General features: G+C 27.3%; 2 protein-coding genes and 1 long non-coding RNA gene across 6 annotated transcripts in view; 2 read left to right on the plus strand and 1 right to left on the minus strand.

Moving 5' to 3' along the window:
• Nucleotides 1-488: 488 nt before the first annotated feature.
• LOC100165404 (acetyl-coenzyme A transporter 1) lies at nt 489-8,456 on the plus strand. Of its 2 annotated transcripts, none has more exons than XM_008187169.3 (11): nt 489-1,398; nt 2,648-2,849; nt 3,288-3,504; nt 3,704-3,830; nt 4,699-4,858; nt 4,959-5,113; nt 5,459-5,649; nt 5,740-5,924; nt 6,221-6,347; nt 7,334-7,549; nt 8,045-8,456. In XM_008187169.3, exons 3-11 carry the CDS (start codon nt 3,295-3,297, stop codon nt 8,237-8,239), a joined length of 1,566 nt encoding a protein of 521 aa, XP_008185391.1. In that variant the 5' UTR covers nt 489-1,398; nt 2,648-2,849; nt 3,288-3,294; the 3' UTR covers nt 8,240-8,456. The 2 variants fall into 2 exon arrangements, with proteins under 2 accessions (XP_008185391.1, XP_003246103.1); XM_003246055.4 differs by having other exon boundaries at nt 491-1,398; nt 3,202-3,504.
• A 2,169-nt stretch (nt 8,457-10,625) lies between these two features.
• Nucleotides 10,626-17,014, plus strand: LOC100167438 (acetyl-coenzyme A transporter 1). Its single transcript, XM_001950754.5, has 9 exons — nt 10,626-11,094; nt 11,923-12,049; nt 12,131-12,290; nt 12,363-12,517; nt 13,272-13,471; nt 13,625-13,812; nt 14,960-15,086; nt 16,179-16,394; nt 16,726-17,014. Exons 1-9 carry the CDS (start codon nt 10,885-10,887, stop codon nt 16,936-16,938), a joined length of 1,596 nt encoding a protein of 531 aa, XP_001950789.1. The 5' UTR covers nt 10,626-10,884; the 3' UTR covers nt 16,939-17,014.
• Nucleotides 10,933-17,020, minus strand: part of LOC107884393 — a 9,157-nt gene continuing 3,069 nt past the window's right edge. Inside the window, exons 2-6 of one of the 3 annotated variants that reach the window (XR_003839808.1) lie at nt 16,758-16,955; nt 13,656-13,817; nt 12,143-12,461; nt 11,942-12,075; nt 10,933-11,058 (exon numbers count right to left, since the gene is read on the minus strand). This is a non-coding gene — a long non-coding RNA (uncharacterized LOC107884393). Of the gene's footprint in view, nt 11,059-11,349; nt 12,076-12,142; nt 12,462-13,655; nt 13,818-16,757; nt 16,956-17,020 lie in introns of those variants that run through there. The other 2 variants (XR_003839809.1, XR_003839810.1) reach the window with 2 other exon arrangements.

Here is a 17,020-nt window from a genome sequence, read left to right on the forward strand (position 1 = left end):
TAACCACCTACAATATTAAACATGGGTTATTCAAATGACCTTTTCAAACGGGCAAAACTGTCGCGCAGCGTTGAGGTGGTAGACCACCTTGAACCGCGCGTGTTTAAATTCCATAGTTTTCTTTGTTGAAATGCCTTTTAACACTTTTAAGTTTTAACCGAGAGTCATGTAATTATAATAATATGGTGGATCACTTAAATTACCTACTGTCCAATTTAGGGTAAGTAATTGCTGTAATTGAAAAGTGTGATTTTCGTTGACGAAATAATAGGTAGCTATAATGTATGTAACGATTATAGTGTTCTCGGGATAGCCGTAGCACTACGTACCTATAACTAATTGACCGTAACATAATATGTAAACGTGTTTCATAATATTATGCAATAACATATTATATTATAGGCAATCCTATATTTAGTAGGTATGATGTTTACCGATAAATTAAATATTTATTATGTATACCGACATTGTTCCGAACTATATTCTTCCGATATTAAACCATTGAAATACAATAAAAAAAAAAACCATAGTCGCTAATAATTAAATTCAAATCTTTTGCCAGCGTTTTGGAAAAAAACAATTTCAAAAAAAGTACAGGTCACGGCGTCGTGGAGTAGAACGTCGGTGTTGGTCTGAAGTGTACTAACAGTGCAGACAAAAAACTAGGGGGCGAATGAAAACAACAGCACGGGAAAACAATAAAGATTACAATGTATAATATACCTCACGGAAAACGTTTGGAACCCAGTGCACTGTAATACATTTATATTGCTCATCATAGTGTAATACGCGTATTTTTATAAATCATCTTACGCGATTAGTGATTAAAATTGAATCATAATATTATATTTACATTGCTTATAGCCTAAAGGCGCTTACTTATGTCGAGAGTGTACAATTATATTTTTGCGCATATTAAACGTTGTTTTAGTAAACCTCGTACTATAAATATTGTGCATATTATACACACGCACTACAAAACGTAATTGTACGAAAGTGTAGTCTCCTGCTACGATAAATTGTTCACGTAATACGACCGTGGCCACCGGATAATGGAAATACTACGTATACCTACGATATAGTGGTTTCAGTGTCTTAGTCCACTCTGATCGTTTGACGTGCCGAGTTGTGAATTTATGATTTTCACAATCGGTCGACACCATCATCATCATCATCATCATCATCATCAGAGGCAGCAGCAACACAACGTTTAGGCGCACGTGTGCCGTAAACCGTCGTTTACATATTATATTTGTACGCGTTTGAACCAGCGGAGGCCACCGATAAATTGCAAACATTCGTCCTCGGCAGGAGACGTGACTGCCGGGTTTATTGTGCATTATCACATTATATCAAACAAGTGGCCCACGGCATCGTTCGATAACGCAATCCACAACGGTCTGTAATAAATCTATTAATAGTGGGTAGGTACCTATACCTACCTGTAATATTGTATACCTATTATAATTAATTACTATGCAGTTTATCCGAGCATTTATCATTTATCATGCCGTCGGAATTTGTACACGCCAACTGGTCGGAGAAACCAATAGGTGCATATTTTTTTCTGATTTTCCACGCTGTATGTTCTGTTTTTCACTTGGGGTCCCTTCAAAAGGACATATTTTGGATAAAAAAAATTGATATTAATGAATCTATTTAGACAACATAGTAAATATGCTTTGGTAGACAATATACATAAACATAAGGCTAGTATATCGATCATGAGTCACTATGTTATTATATTATATAATAATTTCATAATTCTTAATATTAGACATTATATAATAATAACAACAGATAACGTTTATTTTTAATTTTTTTTTAAATAAAATAAAAAATAGAACTTTCGTGGACAACACTGTTTTAATAATGCCATTTTTCAAACATACATTATATATTTTTACGTTAAAGTATATATTTTTAAAAGCCATAATATTGTCGTCTTAGCATCAAAATAATATTCATAGTGTGGTCACTGGTTAGTATCACTTTTCATTCGATAGGAAATATAACTTTGCAAATCTAGAAGATTCTTTCATCTTTGGCAAAGCAACTGTATCCATAGGTACTTTTGTGTACACTTGCGTCACACAAATATATGGTTTAAAGTAATAATGTAAATAATAATTCAAATCTCCTTAAAAATTAAAAGAATTGCAATAAAAACGTAAATGTTAAAATGTGTAGGTTGACGTATTATATTTTTACTATATAAATTATGGTATTTGGAATAATATTTTATTACTAAAATACAACTAAAATTCAAACATAATATTAAATGAACATATTCTGCAAACAATATTTTGTGTATTTTTTACATATTAATTTAATTGCATGTCTAGCGCAATATTGACCTGCCTTATCGTAGGTACCTACCTCGGAAAACTAATATTTGATTCAATACGTCATACGGAATAGTTGTTTAGGTATATTTATATTTACCTCTAGATGAAAATATTTATTTATATCAAGTCTAAACTTATTATTTATATTGGTTTGTACTTTTATTTTAATAAGCTGTTAAATAATAGTTACCTACTTACAACAACCATACCAAGTGCAATAATTATAATAGGTAATATTTTTAATATTATTTTGTATATTTTATAAGAATCATTGTCTATTAATATTATTATGATTTCAGAAATTAGTTTTAAATAGACATCAACCAATCGGTGCGATCATTATCATTCTCTTATATCACCGCTGCCACCTTCACAACATTTAACAATCCCAATAAATACGATTTCCTATCTGTAGCAACATTAAATATTCATACTATTATAAGTGACGAACTAGTATAATCACAACCAATTCATCATAATTTGTATGCAGTAATTTTTTATGTGAGTATTAATAATATTAATGAAACGTATATTATATAATATATTATTGTACATTATACATTTATACATATTTGTATAGTATAAATCATGATCATAGGACCCATTACAATAATTTATTTCTCAAGAATATCAAACTTTGAAATGTAGGTGGTTTTCATACTTCCCACTCAAATTTAACTATAACATTTAAACCATAACTCTATATATAAATACTCTATTATATATATATATATATATATATATGTACATAAACCTAGTTATAGTTTAAAATTCTTGTGTAAAAAATCGTTTCACTATTTTCAATAAATTGTCGTAAGTTCAGATCGACAATAAAAACTCATGTTTCCGTCAGGTTTTAGTCTATCGTTATTCGTCAGTACAATACCACGTTTTAAAACGTTCAATTCATATATGATTTCTCAAACAAAGAATTCTTAGTGTGAATATGGAGAAATCACCAAACGAAGAAGAAGAAAAATTAGAAATATTTGAAGTTCCATCTCAGTGTTTGCCGGAAAAATCAAACTTGAAGGGTGATTGGCTGAACTTCTTTCTATTGATATTATTATACACAATACAAGGATTACCTTTGGGTTTAGCCATTGCTTTACCGATAATTTTTCAGAGTAAAAAAATTGTGACCTATAAAGAACAGGTAAATTTTAGTTTGATAATTTAATATTTTATGTAATTATTTAAAACTCAGTAATAGATGATACCGTAGATTTGTATGTTTCATTATATTATGATTTAAATACCTATGCATGTATTTATAATTAATTAATTATTGTCAATTACCTACTTATTTTGTACTATACTGTAATATTAAATGTATTATTTTCAATAATTTTTAGGCTTTTTTCAGTTTAGTTGCGTGGCCATATAGTATAAAAATTTTATGGGCGCCAATAGTAGATTCACTGTACGTACAATGGATAGGCAGACGAAAATCTTGGCTCATTTTCGTTCAGTTCTTGATGGGTATATAAATATATTATTTTCTACTTAAAACTTAAGATATTTAACACACAAAAAGATGATGGTTAAAAAAATCTAAATATACAGTTGCTATAAAAATTAATCTGTTTTTAATGCATCTTATATAAAACTCTTATACTATTTTTTTGTCTTTAATCGATTTAATTAGTAAATCATATAGTTTATAACGGAGTTGTTTAAGAATAAATTTCGTTAAAATATTATATACCATTTTTTTAAGTTATAATAATATTTCTAATTATTTGGTTTTAACTTTTTATCACAATACATACGTGTCCACCTCCACATACCTCCACATACCTAATACAGTTATAAATTATAATATTATACTATCTAATAAATACCGTGTGCTTCTCAATTATAAAAATGATAGGCCAATACACTCTATGCATTAAAGATATAAGTATGAAATGTTTAAATTATGAATTTTTCCTATACAAGATAGCCGATGGTTGTAACTATTTAATATTCTTCCGGGCTAAAATCATAAATATGCATAACAAATGTATACACGTATGAATTTATGATAAAATACTATTTAGACGTGGAATACGTTTGATATGTAAATTATATAAATAAAATTGTACAGTTTCAAATATGTATGTTATCAAAAAATACTCAAAAACATATACAATGATCCAAACTCTAAAATTACTTATAAACAGTAGCTCTCCGAAAAGCAGTTTATGGAAAAAAATATAAGAATTCGGATTCATTTAAATTTCAATTGTCATAGATTTTATATTCCCTCTGTGCATATTCCAATACAATAATATTAGGTGTTTTCATTCCTCATGACCATATTTTTTCTCGAAACATTTACACTGTACATTATCTATGCATTGAACAGGGGTGGTTTTACTCTATACGGCCATTAACATCGACGAGTGGTTGCCCGACTCCGAAATACCTAATCTCAAAGCGCTGGTGTTTACGTTTTGTGTCATCAGCTTCTTGGCCGCAACACAAGATATAGTTGTCGACGGATGGGCACTGACAATGCTAAAAAAGTAAGTTGTGTCTACTATTCTGCGTGCACCGCAGCCCCAAGATATGACTATAGACACTGATAAGATACATCGGTTAATGATTTAAAACGTATTTTCCCAGGAACAACGTGGGTCATGCGTCCACGTGCAACGGGACGGGTTTAGCATTGGGTGTGCTTATAGGTACTATTTGTCCTGTTTTACTTACATCAGAAGACTTTTGTAATAAATACTTACGAATGACGGTCAGCTCAGGAGGCATAATCACTTTAAAAGGTAGGTACGACATTAAACGGTATAAATGCTCTTTAAACAGTGTTTTAGTGTTTAAAATCAATGCGTATCATGTACAACGTTAAAAAATTGAATTTAGAAACTTTACTAAACTTTACTAACTTTACTAAACTTTAAATTTTTAATAACTTTACCCTTAAGTATTGTACTATTAATTACCTCTTTATTTTTATAGAGTGTCAATTAATCAATCGTCATGTTTAAAATGTATTTAACTAAGTACAAGTTGAGTGTTAAATTGGAGTGCCGATAATTTTAAATGTCCACCATTAGAACTTTTTTAAAACATTTTTATCCATACTAATTTTATTTTATAATTTGTATTAGGTTTTTTGTATTTTTGGAGTTTTATAATTATGCTGATAACAACATTTATTGGTATATTCAAAAGAGAAATGGATTACAGACTAGAAGAGGGGCACGTAAAAATTAACGTTTTTAAAAGCTATAAACTTCTTTGGAAAATTTTAAAGCTGCCCAATATTCGAGTATTGGCAATCGCATTATTAACAATGAAGGTGAATATTATGTTAATTTTAGTTAAACATCTTGAATAATAAATTGCTATTCATTTTTATCAGTAAATTATTATTTTTTTTAAAATTTAGATTGGATTTTCAGCAACTGATTCTGTGTCAAAATTAAAACTAATTGATGCCGGTGTATCTAAAGATGATATAATGATAATAACTATATCAATGTATATAGTAAAATTTATTGTACCTATCGTTGTATTAAAATATACTTCAGGTACAAAACCGATGAGTGCATACCTGAATTTAATGCCAATCAGGTATAAAAATTTAAAAATAAATTATAATTTCAAATAAATCATACAATATCCATACACATTTATATACTTAATTTATTCTCTCAAATTTTTCCCCCCAAAAAAATATATACTTAATTAATTTATTATAGGACTTTCAAATTAACTATTTAGAGTAATGAAAAACAATAAAACGTTATAAAATGTGTAAAACATTATTGGCCACCAAATCTCTATAGGTATCCTATTAGAATTTGTAAAAATTTGTACCTGTAATTCAAGTGAAAAATATAATGATGTTTTGATTAATTATGTTTCAGGTTACTTTGGAGCATTGCTTATGTTGTATTAATTTACTACACGCCAATTTTAATTAATAATAATGGAGTTGTAAATGTACCGACATATTATTATTTGATTTTAGTGTTTATAAGTATAATACATGAGGTTGGTTGATATATTTTTTAACTAATTTTATTTATACATATATTTAAATTGCCATTACCAACTTGTGAACACGGAAAAGTATTGAAAACTAAAAATGGGTATTGATCAAATTGTACCTATACTAAAATTTAAATTTAAAAATCAAGAGTTGGTCCGCAAAACAATATAACATCCACGCTATTTATAAAATGCAATTAAATAATATCATTCTGATAATACATAGGTACAATAATTGTTATACATTAGATATTCTGAGTTGGTCGATTAATGAATTTGTTCAACAATAATGAGTATTTTTTTTAATTTATAATTTATATTTTGTTTCTTGATATCTTAGCTCTCAACATAGAGAGTGGTTTTTGGTAGAAAATTGGATTTAGATGGTACTTGAGATGATAAAAAATAGAAAATTCTCAGTTTATTTAAGAAAAACTAAAAAAAAACTTCATGTAAAACGGGAATTTTTATACACTAACAGTTTTCCACAAAATATATTTTGTTTTTTTTTTGTAATTCAAAAAATATTATACATATAAAATTAAAAATTGTTTTCATTACATTTTATATTATTAGGTATTTCCTACACACAATGGTCTTTTCAAAAAAATTAGATTATTTTTAAGCTACCACATTTCAATTCATATTATTTTAAGGTACGTCGGTATTGACTATATACAGGTTAATAACAATATAATGTATGATATGGATAATATCATAATAATTAATAATTAAAATTAAAATATATATAATTATTTTGGAAAAATTAGCTCAATCTACCCTATTACTAATAGAAAAATAAATAAATAATATTTATATTTTATGAAATATTCTTAGGAACGTAGGTAATACGTTAGAAACGTAGAAACCTCTTAGAATCGTTTTTTGTATGCAATGATTTAATACCATATTATATTGAAAACGTGAGAACGTGATTATTAAATCGAACAATGATTATATATTTAATATTTATATTGTTCTGATTTTAGATTTTAGCATACACTATGTACCTTTTCACATTAGGATTTTTCTCTCGGATAAGTGACTCACGTTTTGGCGGTACATACATGACGATGTTGTCGACGATTGCCAGTTTTGGATGGGTAGTATCAAATACTTTGGCACTGAGAATGATTGACGTGCTCACGTTCAGTAAATGTTCAAATGATGATGGAAATAATTGTTCTACGATAGATTTAAAAAACGTAAGAAATATAATATTATAGTTAATTGTCCGAGAGATAATTATATTATATTAAAGTATTAACTGTGATATAGTAAGTAATAGATTTTTTTACATGGATATGTCTTATGGCTAGGGGTCTTTCTATAATTTTGTGTGACAGAGAGCATTACCATTATGTCATTGCGTTATTATTATTATAATTTTTTTTGAGCGTAGAGGATGAACGTATTAAATTTATAAGACATTTCTTGTATCATGTAATGGGACACGCATTAATATTTATACAGTTAATTAAATCTATAATATATTTTAATATATTATGAATAATATTGCTGTTTCAAGCCTGATTTTAAATTGGCAGTACGGCAAAAAATCTTTTCCAGTTTCTCTACATTCGGATGCCTTTGCGCCACACATCACATTTTTCTCATCCCATTGGACTTTACAATAATAATTAACTATTATATTTTATAAGCATTGGATTTGTCTTATTTAAAATTTGTTTTAATGATAGATATGCAAAAGAAAGGGAGGTGATTGTAACATTATTATAAATGGATACTATGTAGAAGTTGCACTGTGCATGACAATCGGATTTGTTTGGTATTTTTTGTACAAAAAAACCATAAAAAATCTTCAAACAAAGAATCTTTCCAATTGGCAAGTGAACCTAAATCGACTGGAACGAGGAAAAAACGAAGAGTCTTAGTGTAAATAAGCATGAAATATATACATAGATAATATACGTAGATGACTTCTAAAAAATGTACAAATTGTTTTACATTGTGTCTATGAATTACAAATACTTTAGAATATTCTGTTATTTTTTTTTTAACATTATTATTATCCGATTCCAAATATTTTAAATTTTAGAAATTAAAATTATTAATTATTTTCCTACACCCAAATATATTTGTGACTTGTGTATATTAATATATTATTATTTACTGCTATCTAAGATAGTATTATAGTATTATAGTATCTTATATTAGTCTAATATATATTAGTATTTTAGAAACATTATTATTAAATTATTTATTTATTAAGATTTATGGGCTAAACCCTTTTACAATGGTGCGTCGTGCGTAGCACATAATATGTGCTATAATATATAATATCCTAGTATATTGTAAATTTAGTATTGTTAATGTATATTATATAATATATATATATATATAAATAATATATTATAATAATAATAATAATAATATTATATAATATACATTAACAATACTAAATTTACAATATACTAGGATATATCTACAGCAATATTAATTAACAATTTAAAAACGAGAAAGAGGGGTCCACATTGGCACTGGACATTATACACCTAATAAGTAATAGGTTCATTTTAACATACATTTTGTGGTAGATAGTGGAATGGAAAAAGGGGCAGGATGCCTGACAGATCGTTGAGGTACCTTAAAACTAATCAGAGATAGGAGGGTAGGTGAGTCAATTTTACCAGATAGAATATTATTTATGAAGTGGAGATTAGTGAATGTCGGCGATCAGCCAAGGAATCTAAACTGAGTCTTAAAGCTACAAGCGTATAGTATTATATAGTATGTTTACTGCAAAGTGCATAATTTAAATAATTAATTGTATTCTCTACCATTTTATAATTAAATTATATCTAAGATAATATGTTCAATATACATACATAAACTGATACAATGTTTAAAATTTTAAACACAAATACTAGGTATTAAAACAAAAACCATAAATCTAATCTGATCTCTCTTTCTCGGAACATATTTCATTTATTTACAGGAAAGAAATGTGTATGTTAGGGTTCATCAGACGTCATTTCTATGGTTTCAAAAATATCCAATATTTTAAACCCTTATACTGCTCTCTGGTACGCTCAAATCTAGAGTACGGATCCATAATTTGGAATCCATCTCAACTTAACCATAACGCCGTATAGATAATGTGCAGTCTTGTTTCCTATGCTATTTATCTTATAAGTTTGCGATGGATTGTCCTAAAAGAAGACTTGCATTTAAATTAGGTCCACACACACTTTCTTCTAGACGGAAGTTGTACGATGCGTCCTTAATCTTCAAAGTCTTAAATAATAACATTCACTGTCCACAAATACTTGTAAAATAGGTTGATCAATTCCGACTTTTTATACCAAGTCAAAAATTATTTTTTTTAAGTCATTACTCATTCCGTGCTCAATTTTACAGTTATAATGATTCGAATGATCCGGACGTGGATCGCCTTATTGATTTTGATATAAACTTTGGTTGTGAATCTAAACTTAGGCATCAGGGGCGTAGCGTGCATCTAAGCACTGTAAGTACTGCTTACACTTGAAAAAGGGAAACATAAGTTAATATTAATGTTATTATAATAACAAATTACAATTCAAATTCTTAGACTATTTTTTTTAAGTTTCTATAATAATAAAAATAATAATATGTTTAGAATATAAGATAACAATTTTAATGAACAAATAAGTCATATTTTGGTCATCGTCGTCGGCCGTTGCGTATGATGGTGGAAAAACTGGAAAATCTATTTGTATTTTATTAACACTTAGTATTAACGCGCTGTGCCGTCGTGTAACATGTTCTGAATCTGCTTACATGAGCTTATAGACACGGCTTACGTACAATGTCGTAGAGGGGGCTCGTATTTATATACAATTTGTAAGCACTTATGATTTTGCATACACCACAGTACCTACCGGTTTAATATTATTTGTATCACCGATAAGGCGATACTCGGCGGCTGTGTACATTTGTAGTTGTAAATTTCCAAAACATTAGTTTTTCTGCTTACACTTTCTGAAAACCCACGCTACGCCACTGTTAGGCATTTATGTTTATTCCTTTGAAATTTATTAATTGTATATTTAATTATTTTCTTATATTATTATTTATTTACATATTAAAAAAACTGCTACATTTTTTCATTATACTCACAACTATAGACTCTAATTAATATTTTTTATTCCATATAATCTTAAGTTAATCTATATTACTATATCATAAGTATTCCATTGTGCGCTGTACTCACTTTAATTAATTTAAAAAAAAAAAACAACTTCAATTTTAAATATTTTTAACGATCACATGTTTATATTAACCTTAATTAGCATATTAAGACGGAATATAAATGTAAAGCTATCAAAACAATTTCATTTGTTAAAAGATTCGTTACATACAATAGGTCATGAAATGATGATAAAATTATATTCTGATAAACTTGATAATAATTTATTTAGTTTTTTCAAATCCCAATTATTATAGTGTTCACATAGTTAAAATACATCTTATAAGTATTAGGTTTTCTAGTATATTCACAGAGCATTTATTCCACTTTTATTTACGGCGATTAAACATGCAAAACTTACAGAAAAATGACAATGCATCTGAGGAACTTGATGTGACACTTCACTCGACGTCGACCAAACCAAATTTAAAGGAAGACCGGTCGAGCTTATTTTTATTAATATTACTGTACATAATGCAAGGAATTACTTTTGGATTTTCAATTTCAGCTTTACCAATAATTCTGCAAAGTAAAAAAGTAGTAACTTACGGAGAACAGGTAATAAAATATATTTGTTTGACTAATTAACATAATAAATCGATGAATGCTCTATTTAATCACGTTATTAATTATTAATACTTTCCAAAGGTCATAACATTCAGAATAATGTGGTTTTACTCAGAATAACATCATAAATATAATAAGTAATAACACATATTAATATCATCAGGTATTATAGACAAAGATTGCGAATTCATCGTTTTTTTTTATATACCTAGTGAGGAAATCAATAACAGTAAAATAACAATTATATATAAGTTAAACATTAACATATATTATTTCTTCGTTAATCAAGCACAACAAAATTAGGTTCCACTTTTCAATTTGACGATGATAATAATATATTAAGTAGTATTGAAACGTATTCAAACTTCAAAGTAAATCATCGAAAAATCACTAAAACCATATGTTAAATCGAATTTTACTAGCACAGAAAATGTAAATTATAACTCCGACTGGAATAATTTTTTTAATTGCTTCTTATATAAATATTATAATATAATACACCCTTGGGCTGTTATTTTTGAATCATTGGTGAATTCAAAAAAATTTTCCATTACTCAACTTGAGAAAAATATAAGCTGTTTTTATAAATTAACATTCAATAATATTTTTTAAGTGTGCCTACTTATATCAGTCATATTACTGCTAAATATTTAATTACTTATATTATATGTAATTTGCAACAAAAAAACATCACGAGACTGCAAGTTTAGTGAGAGTGTATACACTAGACTATAGTCTCACAATTTCATAAAGTTACCAACTATTTCATTTGATATACGATATACCTATATTATATAATCATTATACGATTTGATTTAGGCATTATTTAGTTACGTACTATGGCCCAATAGCCTGAAACTATTTTGGGCTCCATTGGTAGACGTTCATTATGTACAATGGATCGGAAAACGAAAATCTTGGCTCCTGCCAGTTCAATACTTAATGGGTAATCATTCATCATTTCAATATTACCTAATTAATAATATAATATTATTATTAACGATTTTTTTCCATCATAAACGAGCAGGGATTTGTTTACTTTTTTCGGCGAATAACATCAATGACTGGATTCCTGAAACAGGTAAACCTAACATAGTAATGCTAACGTGCGTGTTCTTCGTCCTTAATCTGTTGGCTTCAACGCAGAACATAGTTGTCGACAGTTGGGCACTGACGATGCTGAAAAAGTGAGTAAAATAATAATTATTTTGACGTTATAAAAACACATTGTTAATCACAGTGAACATTGTTTTTAATAGAGCCAATTTGGGTTATTCGTCTGTGTGCAGTTCTTCGGGTTTTGCAATTGGCATTATGTTAGGTTCCGTGTTTCCCGTTCTGCTTACATCCGAAGACTTCTATAACAAATATTTACGAAATACACCCAGCGTTGGAGGTATTATGACTCTCGAAAGTAAGTAAGTACCTAATGTGTAAAAAAAAATCCTACTTTTTTAATAGGCTTAAAATTGGTTGAAAATTTTTATAATACTATGTTAAGAGGATCGGTGGTGGACAGTTTTTAAGGAGTTCGAAATAGGCAATTTTCAAACTTTTGATTGCCAATAGTTATTTAAAATTAAATTTATACCAATTACATTATAATTCACATTTAAATTTAAATACACTTGAATACAAGCGCAATTGGTATACTGACCCTAAAATATAAGGAGCACAATATTGGTACACTGACCCTAAACAAAAACTTTGTTTTAGGCGCAATCGGTCCATTCCCAAACATTTTACTAGAAAATTCCCAACAAGTTTATTTTAACTTTCTCAAAAAAAAATTCACGGAACAATATTACCAATTTTTTATGAGCGTTTGATTTTAGATTTTTTACGACATTTGTTATTTGGTGGTTTTTAGTTATTAAATTTGATTATTAATACATGTAAGCTAGTATGACACACCATCTTCGCTCAAAATCACTTTTCATGTGCAATGATTTATCATTGAATTCAAATCTAACACATTCATTACAATGACATAATCGATAATTACTGTTGAGCATAGCGGCACTCACTTGTCCACATTTTTTGTTTTGTGTCGCAAAACAATAATTATATATTAAATATTTTATAATTTATATACAAAAAAAAATTATAATATGTAATTTTACTATAGGCAGTAGATAATATGATATGTTTTTTTTTTATTTATATAGGATTATTATTCATTTGTGGCATTCTATTCATATTAGTAGCAACTTTAATTGGCATATTTAAAAAAGAAAATGATACCAGATTGTCTAGATTGGAAGATGATTATGAGCAGATTCACATTACTAATAGTTATAAACTTCTTTGGGATATTTTAAAACTGCCTAATATTCGTGCATTATTAATAGCATTATTAACAATGAAGGTAATTAATAATTGCATAAAAAAAAAAAATTAGAAATAAATGCGTGGATACCTACATGGTATTTAAATTTGAAAAATTTGAGAAATTAATTTTTTAATATGTTAATACTGTACATGAGTTAAAAATTTAAATTGTATATATTGTTCATATCAGGTTGGATTTTCTGCAATGAGGAATTCTTTACTTTATTTGAAACTCGTTGATGCCGGTGTACCAGCAGATGATATAATGGTACTCAATACAGCAATGTTTGCAGTGAAAATTGTAACACCATTTGCTGTATCCAAGTATACCTCGGGTCCAAAGCCGATGAGTGTGTGTTTAAAATCGATGCCCATCAAGTAGACTGTTATAATACAATATAATTACATATAATATTTAATATTTATAAATTCTACGGTGTATAGTTAATATTAATTCTACTTGTATTATAATTTATTATGTGGAAATGAAATCATTTAACATATCCCATTATACAATATTCTATGAATTCCACAAATATGCATTTAAATATGTTTGATAGATCATAGGTAGATAGAAATTTAGACTTATGTAGTTATGTAACATAACTATCATAAGGGCTTGCAGACGTTATAATAACGTTATGATTATAATTTAATATTTGACAAAAATACGATTGAAATTTGTAAACGTCATTATAACGGAAAGCGATAGATAATTAAAAATAATTAAATACCGCAAAAAAAAAAAAAAAAACATAACGATAAACAAAATATAACGTAAAACGTAATTTATAGAATTTCATTGAACGAAAAATAAAGCAAAACAAAATTATTTAAAATTTATTTATTTAAAAGTTATATTGATTTCGTAGAAATAGTTATTCATACATACGGAAATTAAAAATGATTCAAGGTGTAGTGATACACCTCGATTTGATTATAATATTATATTATTATATTCCGTATCTTAACCTATCCGCATTAGTAATTATTAACACTATTCTAAATAATGATAGACGCAACACTTTTATAACGTTTTAATTCTAGATAACAATAAACGCAAAAATTGTATAACGTTTTAATTATAAATATCATAAAACAGAATTTTTTTTTCAAATGCAAGCCCTGCAGTTATGTTTGATATTATACGAGATATAATATATCCTAATAACTGAAATATGAATTATTAATAACATAAAAACAAACCTAAGATAAACTGTAATATGTTTTTTTTTTTTTAAATTATTATTTATGGTACAGCATCAACTACTAGGTTAATAGCTTCAATAAAAATATGTTTTTATAATATGCCCCAAACGAATTTACAAACTGTAAGTAGGTACTGCCTGAACCACTTTTACTTTGTAACTTTTTCTTTAACGATAAATACCTAGAATATAATATTATACATATTATAATGTTAATTAGGCCCTTAGGATGCTAAAAAGTAATAACACGAGTACATGATATTAATATAATCAATTATTATTTCTAAATTTTCATGTTTAAAAATTGTTTGTTTCAGACTAATTTGGAGTCTTACACACATTGGTTTTATTTATTTTACGCCAATGATTATATATAGCAATGGAATATTAAATGTACCAATATATTATTATTTGATTTTAGGACTTCTAAACGCAATAAGTGAAGTAAGTTGATAAACTATACTAATGAAACTTATGTCATACAAAACATAGTATAATATACATATTATAATCTCTATTGATAACTAGATTTTGTCAAAATTATAAAAATATGTACCTAGTACCAACATAGAAAATTAGGTAAAACTATAAAAGTATGCACTTACAATATTATTTAAGATCAAATAAAAAACTAAGAACGAGTTGTCAAGTCAAGAATTTAAAATGTAGCATACATTTTATTAGACTGAAAAAAAGACTAGCTACAACTTTTTATTTTGTTAATTTACTATATTCAAATGTAATATCAAAATAATATTATATTTTTATTTTATTTCAAATAATTTCTAAAGGTTTAATCTATTATGTGTAAAAATAAAACTTGGAGATGTCTTGTTGTTGCACTAGAAATAAATAATAATTATAAAATATAATATACATTTATACATACTCGTGATAAATAAATTATTTTAGTGCAACAACAAGGCATCTCCGGTGTCCAGTGCACTAAAATCAAAACCAGGTACACCATTTTTAATTTAATAAAATTTGGAGATGTCTGGTTCTGCACTAAAATATAAACCAGATATTTTCATTTATATGAAAATCGGAATGGTCTGATTGTTGCGCCAAACGATACAGTTTTTTTTCTTAATAATATGCAATCAAAAACTAATTTAACCCAAATTATATCTTGTTGCCTCTCAGGTCTTGACTTCGTCTATATAAATAAAATAATATAATAATAATTTGTAGTGTTCTATTGAATTTCGTCTATGGTTAAAATAAAACTATAAAATACTCGCTGCACAAAAGGTGGTAATCTGAATTCTGTATCTGTATAAATTGAAATAAGATAACAAAAATTAAATTATAACTTAAAAAGTAGCCATTTCCTACTAATTTTTACTGAGACAAAATCCTTGCAACCCGTTTAAAAATAGACTTCTACCAACTTTTTCGTTTTTAATTCAAAGAAAATGATTGTAAGTTGTTTAAACCAATGGTAAAGTGTTCACAATTTAAAAATGACATATGAATTCACATTAAATTTTAATTTAATATTTGTTTCTTAAAACATGTATAATATATTTATAGGCACTCTCCTACATAATGCTAGTAGCCATAACAACATTTTTCTCTCGGATAAGTGACCCACGGTTTGGTGGAACATACATGACGTTGTTGAACACAGTATCAAATTTTGGGATGACATATTCGACATCTATAGGACTAATATGTATGGACTTTTTAACGTTTAAAAAGTGCTCAAACGATTACAAAAATAATTGTTCTACAGTGAATTTAAAAGAAGTAAGATATTAATAATTTAAATACATTTAAGTTATTAAGTTGTTAATTCCCATAAGTTGTAATATATTCAGAAAAAGCAGTTTATAACGACGCGATGTTATCATGGAATATTAGGAGGTGGTTATTTGAATCAATATTATGTTGAACGTACTATCTTACATTGCACGCGCCACGCACAATGACGACCTATAGACCGTATAATCAATGAATTTTTGTTTAGTTTCAATCGTCTAATTTGAACATCGGCATCGTTATAACTTGTTTTTACTATGAATATTATATTGTACTATTATACTATTATTATTATTTAATATGGATTTTATTTGCATAGGTGTGTAATAAAAATGGTGGCAATTGTCTTACAACTGTGGATGGTTACTATGTAGAAATCGTCATATGTGTAGTCATCGGCTTCATTTGGTACGGGTTGTTTAGAAATATGTTAAAAAATTTTCAAACTAAAAGTTCTTCATATTGGATGGTGTATGTTAATCGAAAAAGTGAAGAAAATGTCGAAGTTTCTGTTGATCCTTGTTCTAAGTAAATGCCAAGGCGTTAATTCTGTAACATTAAAGATTAAACATATAATTTAATCTTTAAAGAAAGATCATTTTCATATAATTTGA

This window comes from Acyrthosiphon pisum, chromosome A3, assembly GCF_005508785.2.
Source record: "Acyrthosiphon pisum isolate AL4f chromosome A3, pea_aphid_22Mar2018_4r6ur, whole genome shotgun sequence".
Classification (NCBI taxonomy): domain Eukaryota; kingdom Metazoa; phylum Arthropoda; class Insecta; order Hemiptera; family Aphididae; genus Acyrthosiphon; species Acyrthosiphon pisum.

Excerpts from the sequence above, each read along its gene's own strand:
- LOC100165404 (XM_008187169.3), top strand. The coding sequence starts at position 3,295 with ATGGAGAAATCACCAAACGAAGAAGAAGAAAAATTAGAAATATTTGAA. Across the intron at positions 3,505-3,703 it reads TTGTGACCTATAAAGAACAG|GCTTTTTTCAGTTTAGTTGC; the intron begins GTAAATTTTAGT and ends AATAATTTTTAG. Across the intron at positions 7,550-8,044 it reads CTACGATAGATTTAAAAAAC|ATATGCAAAAGAAAGGGAGG; the intron begins GTAAGAAATATA and ends TTTTAATGATAG.
- LOC100167438 (XM_001950754.5), top strand. The coding sequence starts at position 10,885 with ATGCAAAACTTACAGAAAAATGACAATGCATCTGAGGAACTTGATGTG. Across the intron at positions 11,095-11,922 it reads TAGTAACTTACGGAGAACAG|GCATTATTTAGTTACGTACT; the intron begins GTAATAAAATAT and ends GATTTGATTTAG. Across the intron at positions 12,518-13,271 it reads AGGTATTATGACTCTCGAAA|GATTATTATTCATTTGTGGC; the intron begins GTAAGTAAGTAC and ends TTATTTATATAG.